General features: G+C 40.9%; 1 protein-coding gene across 1 annotated transcript in view; it reads right to left on the bottom strand.

Moving 5' to 3' along the window:
- Nucleotides 1-4,713: 4,713 nt before the first annotated feature.
- ASTN2 (astrotactin 2) overlaps nt 4,714-12,800 on the bottom strand; it is a 970,320-nt gene continuing 962,233 nt past the window's right edge. The window contains exon 23 of the mRNA XM_044659771.1: nt 4,714-5,557. Within this exon, the coding sequence (XP_044515706.1) occupies nt 5,320-5,557 (238 nt within the window). The 3' untranslated portion in view covers nt 4,714-5,319. The remainder of the gene's footprint in view (nt 5,558-12,800) is intronic.

Raw genomic sequence — 12,800 nt, 5'->3', positions numbered from 1 at the left:
TCTTCTTCTTCTTCTTCTTCTTCTTCTTCTTCTTCTTCTTCTTCTTCTTCTTCTTCTTCTTCTTCTTCTTCTTCCTCTTCCTCTTCCTCTTCCTCTTCCTCTTCCTCTTCCTCTTCCTCATCTTTTTTTTCTTCTCTCTCTTTTGAGACTTCTTCCACAAAACAACTAATATGGGAAAATGTTTTACATGATTGCTTACTCCCTTAGGGAATATAGGATACTCTGGGGAGCACTATGGAATTCTATGCTGCAGCTTGAACCCCTCACAGCAATATGGATCCCACAGGAAGGGGCAGGGCAGTAGTCCCTAGAATCCTATATTCTTAGGGAGGTGGAATATTAGAAGCACCCTAGATTGGGGGGGGGGTCAAAGAATCTTGGTTAAAATCCTGTCTTTGCCCCTTACTATATAAGTGACCTTGGGCAAGTTACATGTTCTTTCTGGGCATCATTGTCCTCATCTGTAAAATGAACTAGATAACCTCTAAGATTACTTCCAATTCTATAACTTTTCATTCTATTGTTATTTACCTTATTATGGAGACTCACTCAAGAAGGCAAAATTTGTTCTAGCTACATCAGCGCCAGGTACTTTTCTGATTTTAATGAGTATTTTCTAAGGTAGCATTTGGTGAAGCCCCTATGCCAAATACCCTATAAGATCTCATTCATACTTCAGGAGTCATCTTCTCTTCTCCATTCATTCATTTAACAAGCAATTAAGTGCTTATTACATACCAGGTACTCTTTTGGTGCTGAGGATGCAGAAACAAAATAAACCAGTCCCTGTCCTCAAGGAGTTTGCATTCTCCTGAGAGAAACAACATAAATATGCATAAATACATACAAAGAAAATATAAAACAATTTCTGGTGGGACAGGGCACTAGTAACTATGGGAAGATAAAGTTTTATAGGAGAATATTCTCCAGGCTACATGTCTCTTTTCCCTTCATTGTTCCTCATATGATATGAATTCAAGTTCTATTCTTTCCCTAACTTGTCAGAAGCCTTGGGAATAACATTATCTTTCAAATTATCAGACCTCCTTTCATTCCAGCCCTTACACACATTACACTGATGGACAAATAATTGTATAGAGAGGGCTTATTTTACTTGCTGACCCATTGCCACTAACAGATACTTTGGGATTATCAGCATTGCCTCACCTTGCAGATCACCCATCTTTCTTATAGCCCAGGCCTCATATCCATTGTCTGGGGAGATGGCTCCTGTGAAGAAGAGGGCAATCATCCTCACCCACCCAATCAATTATTGGTCAGACAGGCAAGCTAGTCTAGATGAAACATCAGGGCAACCTGAGGGATACACAGGAGGCGGCACATGCCAGTCAAGTCAAATTACCTCCACCTTGACCACCTTCTTTCTTCAAACTTTTAGGGGGACAGCCAGGGACCTTGACCCAAGAGCCTTGGAAATAGCAATGCTTCTAGTCCAGCATCTGCCTCTATCACCTGGGAAAGAAACCTATGGGAATTCAGCCTGGCAACTATTCCTGAAAATGTTATAGCCACACTGAAGTCCCCAAAGGGAAAGCTCTTATCACTACATTCCTTGACATAGTCAAATAGTTCAACACCAGATGCTGATAGGATTTTGTCAGTCAAAATGACATTAAAGAAGAGGCAAGGGGCAGGTAAATGGCTCAGTGGACAGAATACCACACCTGGAGACAGGGAACCTAGATTTGAATTTGGCTTTAGATACTTCTTAGCTGTGTGACCTTGGGTAACTCACTTAATTCCAATTGCCTCATTCTTAATACTCTTCTGTTTTGGAACCAGTTCTCAGTATAGATAGATTCTAAGAGAGAAAGCAAGGGCTATTTAAAAAAAAAAAGAAAAGTCATTAATGTTCTCTTTGCTGCTGCACCACAGGTACCATGAAGTCTTTCCACTTGAAAAACTGAAACTTTCCATGTGTGTTCTCTCCCCCACTAGAATTGAGTCATGAGAGTAAGGTTTGTCTTACTTTTTCCATTTGTATCTTCAACCCTTGGCATACTGCCTAGCACATAGTAAATGTTAAATAAATGATTCATTCATTTTTATCAATGACCTTCCTAAAATATGGAGTACTGAACACAGGATTTGACATGTGGGGTGTACAAAGCAAAATTCAGCACAGCCATTGCTTCCTTATTCCCATACCCTCTTCAAAAAGCCTGACATTAAGGGATCCCATCATGCACTCACTGCTTAACCCCTTGCAATCTGGTTAGTACCTCTACCATTATCAAAGGACACCAAGTATCTCCTCCTTATAAAATCTCTTTTCCCAATCCCCATTACTCCTGAAGCATTTGACAATGTTGACCACCCCACTTTGCTCTAAAACTATAGCCTCTCTTGGTTCTCATATCGACTCATTGTCCCTATTTTTCTTTGACCAGTTGAGTCATTTTTCCTTCTCTCTTACTGACATCATATTCTCTCCCAGTTTTTAAAATAAGACCCAGTTTTCAATCCTCATCCTTCTCACTGTTGTGAGTATACACATTTCTTTTTCTGGACTTTTCTGCTGTAGCTCCTAAGAGTTCCTTCTTGCTTGGTGTCTTCTCTGACTTCTAGCCCAATTCATTCACTTATGAACTCTCACCCAGTGCCCTTGAACCACATATTTTCTGGTTCTACTCCAGCTTTGGCAATAATCATACAAATCTTCTTGGTGAAAACAGAACTTGACCCATTATTAAGATTGTGTTTCTAGAGTCTGCCTCCCAAACTGCCAGCTCAAGTTGAGACCTCTGTTCTACTTCTAGGGTGCCTGGATCTTGTCTGCCAACTTAAATTTCCTTCCAACTTGCTTTGACCAGTGAGGTTTATGGGTACCCTGATTCTAGATCTCTTAGCCTGGTTTAGACTCCTAATTCCAATATGACCACAGGTAACTCCCAAAGTAAGATTTACCTCTCTAATTAACCACTTGTGTTTCATACTACCCTTTCTTTTATTATCTTACTCCAAGGTCTTGACTTTTATTCCTGTAGCTTTCCCTGCCCATGGTCCTGATAAAATATTTGGGAGTAGCTCTGTTTATCAGGTGCCATTGTACCTTCCAGCTTTCTCCTTTCAGTCTCCTTCTCTCCAGAAAAACAAAAAGTCAGAAGGAATTCACATGTTCTTTGTTTATTGTAAAACTGGGACATCTCCAGACCCTTCTGTGATGCTACATGAGCAATATTTATGCCTTCAGATGTGGTAAAAGGAGACAGCTGGTGAGGCTGAACTCCCTGCCTGGTTTCTGCTTGTTTTCCATTGCCTCTTTTACTTTCCCTAGAGAGATCAGTTATTCTGGAGTTAAGCTACAAGGTACCCTCTGGGCCCTCCCTTGCCAGGAGGTAGTGGAATGAATACTGAACTTGGAGCTGAGCACAAATCCCAGCTCTGCCACTGACTTTCCGTGTGACCTTAGGAAAGTCTCTTAACTTCTCTGGGTTTCAGTTTTCTCATTTACAAAATGAGGAGGTTGGGCCAGCTGACCTTTGAAGGTAGCTTCTAGCTCAAGATTTAGCATTTATTATTTGTTCCTCATTTTAAGGGAAAAAAATCTTCAATAAGTGGGTAACTAGGTCAGGCTCACGACACAATAGTTATCAAGGTAAAAAAATAGTTGATAACCCTTCCCTACAATAAATCCTCTTAATTTTCTCTCCTCAATCTCCTAAATCCTCAAACTATGTCAGGTATTCTGGAGCTCCTCTCTTAGTTACATCTATTGAATTTGACCTTTCCCTACCAAGTCTCATGTTCTGGACATTTCCAGACTCCATCTTCCATAATAAATTTACCTTTCTTGTATTGTCTTACAGTTAATTTCCCTCCCTTATGAGGTTTCTGTTAGCTAATACTACAGGGGTATTAAGAGCTAACAATGGGGCCTGTGCATGTATATGTATATCTGTATGCATGTATTTATAGTGGTATATGTGTACATATGTGTATATACATGTATATATGTATGTATATTGCAAATATGTCTGGAACAGACTTGAAAAACCAGAATGGTAGACCTAGAAGTAGCCTTCAAAGTAATTTTTGTCCAAACTCATTATTTTAGAATTGAGAAAATGAAGACCCAAGGAGGAGACATGATTTGTTCAAGGTGATACAGTAAGTTAGTGGCAGAGTCAGGGCAAAAAACAAGGTTTATTCACTTTTATTGTACTCTTATATCTCCTCTACTATGTTAGCTTGGGTAACACAATGGATAGAGTTCTGGATTAGGATTTGGGAAGACCTGGGTTCAAATCCAGCCTCAGACACTTATTAGCTATATGATCCTGGACAAATTCTTTAACCTGTCTGTCTGACCTATAAAATGGAGATAATAATAGCACCAGCTCCCAGGATTGTTGTGAGAATCAAGTGAATTAATGTTTGTAAAGTATTTGTAACCCTTAAAATGCTATATAAATATTAGCTATTGGTATTAACATTACTATCATGATAAGCTCAGTCAGATATCTGACGAAGATATAACCAACGTTGAATGAAAAGGCATCTGTGAGACATAGGAGAACTCTCTAAAGCTTGGGCTAAATCATCATTCTTTTGGCATTCTCATTCGTCTCTGACCTAGCCACACCTTGGTGATTCAGTTTCTTGGGGGGATGCATCAGAGATCATCAGTTAGGAGAGGCCGGAGGTGTCAAAGTGCCCTCCACTGGCAAGAAACACCACATAGGCAGAAACATGGACTTCATATGAATTTTTAATGCACAGAACAGCCTGTCAGGACCTCTGCTGGGGTGGGTCTGTGAGCAGTAGGAAGTAACTGGCAGGAGTTCTGCAAATGGGAGAGCATTAAAAAGAATCTTCACTGGGAAAATTGTCAGGTCTACTTTGGGGAGATGGCTACAGCCAAAGGGGCTGTTCTGTGTGCTCTGAGGCCTGGGTGGAGAGGCAAAGTAGGGAGAGGTGAAGGGAGACCACAGAGAGGTCAGTCAAAGTCAAAGGGAAAGGGAAGGAAAGGTAACATGTGGCCCCCATCAGAATGCTCTCATTTTGGGATTTCTGGAGTCCATAAGAAAAGGTTTTAAAAAGGTGAGACTTTATGACTGAGTCAAATAATGCCTCAAAAAAGAAAGGAAGAAAATAATGGATGATCCCGGCTGCTACCTACGGTCCCTTCAACTGTCCATGGGAGAAAAAGTCTGCCTTGACCTTTGTGGCTCCTTCCAGTCATCACCCTGTCCCAAACCCCACCCAGGATCCAGGCTCCTCATGTGTCCTTCTGGCTCTCTGTACTCTGAGAGTCTCTGTTCTTGGCCATCCACAGCCTGAGGCCAGTCTTCTCTCTCACCGCCCCTTGGAATCACCATACGTGTTGCGTGCCATGGAGACCATCTTCTCCTCACATGTGACTTTAGTGTCCTTGAGGATGCTATACCAGACCATGCCAGCTGGCCGCACCTCCTCACTGCGGCAGAAAAGGTAGGGAATGGTGTCCACGCGGCTCTGGATGTAGGCACTGCGCAGGAGGGTAGAGCAGTGGCTGCTGACCTTTTCCAGCCTTCTCAGGATCAGGTGGGCTTTTCTGAAAGGCAGGAGGAAAGAGCAGTTGGAGAACCAGGAGCCAGGGTCTACTAGCACAGAATCATGGGATTATAGGATTTTGAATTGGAAAAGATTTTAGAGAATGGCCACTGATGCTTTGGCACACTCCTTCAATCCCTACACACTGAAGGGCCTTTGGATTATCATTTCATAGATGAGGAAAGTGAGGCATACAGAGGTTTAGGGTTTTACCTGAGATCACATAATGAATCAATGACAGAGTAGGGAATCTGAATCTCAATATCCTGACTTCAACTCCAGTGCCTTTTCTCTATACTTTACCCTATGGATCTCTATTTTCTCATCAATAAAATGGAAACAATACTTGTCCTATATACTTCATATAAATCTGGTGATAATTGATTTTAGTCAATTTTTTTAAACCTTACCTTCTGACTCAGAATCAATATCTTGTATTAGTTCTAAGGCAGAAGAGTGGTAAGAGCTAGCCAGCATTGGCGAAGACGTAGCAAAAGTACGAAGGTGGCACTTGGGGAGCTGCTCCGTTCCCCCTCTTCCCAGTGCCCAAAGGCATTTTTTTGTCCCACCCCTCCATCTAGCTGCATAAAGTGAGCACTTCCTCCCTCAATTCTCTCTAGTAATGGGAGAGGGCTGAGGATGGGGGGCTCTCAGACAACTTGAATTTGCCCTCTGGGCACTTAAACTCAGAAAAGTTTCTCCAATCCAGAGCTAGGCAATGGGGGTAAAGTGACTTGCCCATGGTCACACAGCTAGGAAGTGTCTGAGGTCAGATTTGATTGTGGGACTTCCCATCTCTAGGTCTGGCTCTCTATCCACAGAGCCACACAGGTGCCCCCTTAGTCCCCGAATTTTATAATCGAGGAAATATTTACACTCATAATGGGTAGCAAATGGAAGAGCAGGGATTGAAACTAAGTCATTTAATCTCTTTGAACCTTAGTTTTCTAATCTGTAAAATGTTTTAGATGCAAGGTGGATGGTTGAACTAATGATATGAGGTCCCTCCCAGCTCTAGATCTATGCTAGTATGCTTCACATGGAGACCATCTTCTCTTCACATGTGACTTGAGGGTCCTTAAGGATCGCTACCTGACCATGGCAACTGGCCACACCTCCTCACCGCAGCAGAAGAGGTAGGCTTCAAAGTTCTTTTCTAGCTCAAAATCTCTGCTTCTATGAAATCTCTGCTTTCTGGCCTAAAGAAGTAAAGCCATTTGCCCCAGGGCATATGCAAGGTAGAATTAGATTAGAATACCAATCTCCTAATTTCAGTCAAGTGCATATCCATTTTGCTGTAGATCTAATTTATGTGAAAGTACTTTGAAAACTGCAAATTACCATGTCAAGGTAAATTTTTAATTTCGCTTAAGAGAAATCAGTTTGATATGTTTACTACAAATTGTATAAAGGTATTCTTCCTTTGATTTGTTCTTAACTTGCCTCTCTTATGATCTAGTAGTTCCTGAACCTCCACTTCTATTCTTCCAGGATTTGAGAGAACACATCCATGTTTGCTCTCTCCAAATTAAAAGATCACAGAATTTGGAGATGGAAGGGGCTTTAAAACACAGAACATCAAAGTTGTAAGGAAGCCTGGAACACAGTAAGTGAAAACAAAGACAATAAGATGGAAGGAACCTTAGAGTTCAACATCTTTACTTGGTAGAGGAAGAAACAGAGGGCCTGAGTTTAATAACTTGATCAAGATGATTATGAGAAAGGATTTTAAACTAAGCTTTTCTGTCTTGGAATCTATTGGTCCTTCCATCATTTCATAATTTTATTCAACAGTTCCATAAGCATTTATTAAATGTCTAATATATGCAAGGTACTGTGCTAGGCAGTGGGGCCACATGGACAAAAATGGAAGATAGTCCCTACTCTCATGTAATTTATATTCTGTTGGGAAGATACAATATAGTTAATATGAAATAATTGGATGACTGATTAAATACTAACAACTAGGGAGATGGGAGAAGATCTCCACCCAGAAGTAGGACTGGAGTTGAGCCTTGTAGAAAGCTAAGTGCCTGAGGTAAGGAGAGAATGTCTTTTAAGCATTTGGCACAGCCTTGGCAAAGGCACGGAAGTGGGCAATGGAACGTTCAATTCAGGAAGAGCAAGGTGGGAAAATTGTTGCCTAGTAATGTAGGGTATAGGAAGAGTTCTTTAGGATCCTTCAACACTAGGTTCCCCCACCCCTAAATTAAGAAGTCTGAGGAAGGAGGCAGGGAGGGTTTTGTCTTGAACCATCTGTTCCAGTGGAGAGAGGCTGACTAAAGAACCTCAAAGTCGGCACTCAATAAAGATTTATTGATTGTTTAATCATATAATAACTTCAGGATGTTGACGGGCTTCTCTGCCCAGCCAAACTCACTTACTTCATGGTTGCCAGAGCCTAGATTTGCTAATGGAGTCGAATGTTTTTGTTAGGTCATCGAATATAGCATTTCCCCTAAACGCTAACCTTTCCTGGAGACTCTTAAGAGAGCAGAAGTTGCTCAGCCCTGGGGCATTATATTCTATACCAGCCTTGTCCCAGCTTCTATTTATAGCAAGCAGCCAGAGGTATGGAATAGGAGAGAGGAAGCAAAGTTTAGGTATTGTTCCAATCTTCTCACCTCATTACTTACTCCCATTGGCAAAGCGCTCATACCATACCTGCTGGTCTGAGGAGGGTGGGGATTGGGTTAACCACTTGGATTACCAGAGGGGGAGAGAGTGGATAAGCAAAGAAAAGGGAGTTATTTAATTAGGAAAGCTTTAGGAAATTTCAACCTTGGATCAATGCACTCTACTATTTTTCTGACATCTTCAACACAGTCCTACTGATTGAGATTCTGAAGCAGAAACCTCCTGGCTTCAGAGAAACCAGAGCTCCAGGTTAAAGTAGGGGGGAGGATATGTGAAGGGACTGACATTAAGCAGTCGTGGGGTCTGTGCAGCTCCCTCCCTGGCTTTGAACCTCTCTGGCTCTCTCTCATGTTATTCTCTCTTTGCCTCAGATGATTTGAAAAGATTGCTGGCTCTGACTCCCTCTCAGGCAAAGCCCAGTCTTTCCCTCCCAAAATAACTCAGGGCCAGAATAACTCTTCCCAATGCAGACAAGATTGAGGGACAGAGAACGTGTCCTGCTGTGACATTACAAGTGCATCTGCTCTTTCTTATATGTATCCTAGAATCATAGATTTAGGGCTGACAGGGATCTTTGCGGTCATCTTGTCCAATCCAGTCATTATATGTCTGAGGAAACTGAGACCCAAAGAAATTAAATGACCAGACCAAGGTCACACAGGCAGCAAATGGCAAAGTCAGAATTTGAACCCAGGTACTTAGGCTCCAAACTAAACTAAATCATTAATGAAGGTTTATGTGTATTATTTCATTTGAGCCTTACCAAGTTCTTTATGTGTATCATTCCAAGTACACATTTCTCTTCTGCAGTCTCACTTTTGCCTTCATGGCTACGTGCCAATGGGTTGACTCTTCCCTGAATGACTCTCTATACAATCCTCTGCAATAGATTATGAGCTCCTTAAAAACAGGAACAGTTTTTGCTTTTTTTTTCCCATTGCCAGTGCTTAGCACAGTGCCTGGTGTATGTATAGTAGATACTTAATGCTTGCTGACTTGATTCCACTCAGAATCTTTTCTAAACATTCTCTTCATTTATTCATGCATCTACATAACTCATCCTCATCCTCTCTCTGGAGAGGACCTCACCAAATATTTCCCTGAAAAAAGTGAGGCCATTCAGTAAAAGTTTCCTTTCCCCACCAAACTACCATCATCCATTTTTGCATCTTTTGCTTCAGTCTCTGAAGAGGCATCCCTTCCACCTAGAAAATATTCCTTTACAAGTATCCTGAATACTAACATCTCCTTTCTGCTTTAGGAACTTGTGCTCTTTTTTCCTCTAATTTTCAATCTCTCTTTTCCTCCTGGCTTCTCTTCTACCTACAAAAGGACTCAATTCTCTTCATCCTTAAAAAAACCTCCACTTGATCTTACTGTGCCCTCAAAAGACCCAATATATCTCTTCCCTTTCATAGTCAAACTCTTACAAAAACTCCCAACAAATTGACTAATATTCCTTGCCACTCTGTCTTCCTCTCCCCAATTGTTCATGCTATATTACTTCTTAATCTCATTTGGTCTGATTTTTAACTGTATTGTTTAACTGAAACTATTTTCTCTAAAGTGACCAATGACCAATTAATTCTTAAATTTGATAATCTTTAAAAAAATATTTTAGGGGGCAGCTGGGTAGCTCAGTGGTTTGAGAGCCAGGCCTAGAGATGGGAGGTCCTAGGTTCAAACCCGGCCTCAGCCACTTCCCAGCTGTGTGACCCTGGGCAAGTCGCTTGACCCCCATTGCCCACCCTTACCACTCTTCCACCTATGAGACAATACACCGAAGTACAAGGGTTTAAAAAAAAAAAAGAAAGAAAAAAATATTTTAGTCCTTGACCTCTTTGTACCATGTCACACTGGTGATCATCCTTTTCTCCTATAAACCTTCTCCTCCCTGGGGTTTCATGACTATATTCTCTCCTGATTTTCATCGTACTGACCTGGTTGTCCCATCTTGGTCTACTTTGTAAGATTATCATCTTTCTCCCACTCCCTGTTTGTAGGTATATCTCAGGGCTCTGTTGTGAGCTCCCATCTCTATCTGTACTCCTGCACTTGGTGATTTCATTAGTAACTAACACACCTATGCAGATGGTTCCCAGATCTATATCAAGCTTAGTTTCTCTCCTTAACTCCAGTCCTAGAGCACTAACTACCCATTGGACCCCTACAGCTAGATGCACCCCCACAAATCTCAAACTCAACATGGCCAAAACAGAAATTATCTTCCCCAAAATGCACCCCTTCTGAAATCTTCTGATTAATCTTCCTGAATGCTCTCTCTTTTATGGGTTTTGGTGACATTCTTTTTTGGTTCTCTTCCTGCTTGTCTGACTATTATTTCTTAGCCTCTTTATATATATATATATATATATATATATATATATATATATATATATCACCCATATTATGTTTTCTTTCTCTGGGTGTAGCCCAAGGCTCTGTCCTAGGATTCCTCTTCTCTACACTCTCTCTTGATCAGCTTCCATGAGTTCAATTTTAATCTCCGGACAGATAACTCCCAGATCTGTTCATCTAGTCCTAGTATCTCTCTTGAGCTTTAGACTTGTATTACTATCTGTCCACTGGAATCTTAAATTAGATATCCTGTCAATATCTCAAGCTCAATATTTCCAAAATAGAATAGGTTATTCCCCCCACCAATCCAACCCACAGCACTTCAAAACTTCCCTATTTCTGTTGAGAGTACTACAAAGCTTCTTAGTCATTCCAAGCTCCTCACAATCTGGTCCCTACTTACCTTTAGACTCTTATTAAACAGGTCTCTTCTCCTATTCTCTTCTTCATTCAATCAATTTATGGTCCAGCTATCCTGGCCTTCTTACTATTCCTCATACTTGACATTCCATCTCTAATCTCTGTGGTCCTCTTCCCTCCTTAACTCCACCACTTAGAATCTCTAGTGTAAGATCTAAATTAATAACCAATAACTCCAAGCATTATATTTTATAAAATTTATTAATAATCACTTGAAGTTAAAAAATGAAAGGACAAAAGTAAAAACCTGAGTAAAGACAGCTTTCCTATCTGCCATCAGGAGAAAAGAGAGAGGGGCAAGGCCACAAAAACTTTATTTCCAAAACATAAGGACAAAAATGAGAATAAAAGTGGGGTGCTGGGAAAGAGAGCTTCTGGGGAGGAAATTCTAATTATATAATAGTCTTCATCTCTCAGCTCATGTGTCTCCAGCTATTAATGTATTCCCTCTCAAAAACTGCAAGTTATCTCTTATGTATGTATACATGGTTGTTTCTCCCCTTCCCTATCTCCTAGAATGCAAGCTCCTTCAGGGCAGGGACTGCTTTATGAATTTGGCATAGAAGCATTTAATAAATGCTTGTTGATTGCTTGATGGCTTGACTCATTGATTCAGGTGATTTACTCTTGGTTATTCAGGAGTAGAGTTGAGAGTAGAACCCAGATTTCTTCCTTCTATATGTAGAGGTCCCACTTAAATTCCTCCCTCAGAGGGCTGAATAGGATCTCCAGTTAAGAGAAGTGAGAGAGTGATGTCTAGACAAAGACAAAAGCGTAAAATTAACTTGAAAAACTTTTAGACAAATTGGTAAAATTCTGACTCGTCTTTGAAGTGTGAAATTACTGTTTTAGGTCCTCTTAAGTATTCCTCTCCTGCACATCTTCCACTCTGATCCGATCCCTACACTAATATTTCTTTACTGTTCTAGCTCTGAGAAAATCACCCAATAGCCATTAGGTATTAACTGATAAGGGATATTTGCAAGATGATGAGATTCCCTGACTCAAAACATTGAATTTGAAGATCTAACAGCTGGGTTTGAATGTAGATTCTTTAATTTGATAGCTGGGTGACCTTGGACAAGTCATGTCAACTCTCAGAGTTTAAATTTTTTTCATTCTTCAAATGGGAATAAGAATAGTTGTGCTACCTACCTAACTGGGTCATTGTGCGGAAATCTCTCTGTAAATCTTGAAGATCTTTGTGAAATGGAGTTATTATTGGAGACCAAAAAGTATTCACTACTTAAAGGAATAAATCTCTGATGATAAATTCAGGCAGAAAGGGATATGTATTTGGACAAGGAGCCCTGCTTGGTAAGCCTATTATCTCATTGAACTGGAGGACCTCTACTTCACCAGTTTGTTTATAAAGCTAGCTCTGGGAAGGAGGCAGAGGCAGTTTAAGTGATATCTCCCACCTTCTTTCCATTGAAAGCCAGCCTGAAAAGTGGATTCATGTGCTGTCTCTGCCCTCTATTAAAACAACACAGGCAAATAAGTTACATTTACCCCCTGCTTGGAGTCAGTATTTGAACTCGATTAGCTGGACTTATTCCTTCCATCCTGGGGTTTCCCCATCTGCCAGAAAATTTCTTGTCTGGTTGAAACACAGGCATTCTCTGATGGTCATCAGCAAGACTGAAGATGAGGTAAGACTTTTAAGGGACCTCATAGGAAATAGTTTTCTTTGGTTTCCTAAATTCATACCAAAATGGTAGAGGATAGGGTGGAAGATGAGAACAATACAGAACAGGAGAGACAGCTTGACATCTATCTGCTGCCACAACAAAGCTACTTAGGGGGGAGAAGGGGGAGCAGCATGGGCT

This window comes from Gracilinanus agilis, chromosome 2 (genome assembly GCF_016433145.1).
Source record: "Gracilinanus agilis isolate LMUSP501 chromosome 2, AgileGrace, whole genome shotgun sequence".
NCBI classification, from domain to species: domain Eukaryota; kingdom Metazoa; phylum Chordata; class Mammalia; order Didelphimorphia; family Didelphidae; genus Gracilinanus; species Gracilinanus agilis.
The sequence above is the reverse complement of the archived record's forward strand: the minus strand, read 5'-3'. Positions and strand labels throughout refer to the sequence as shown.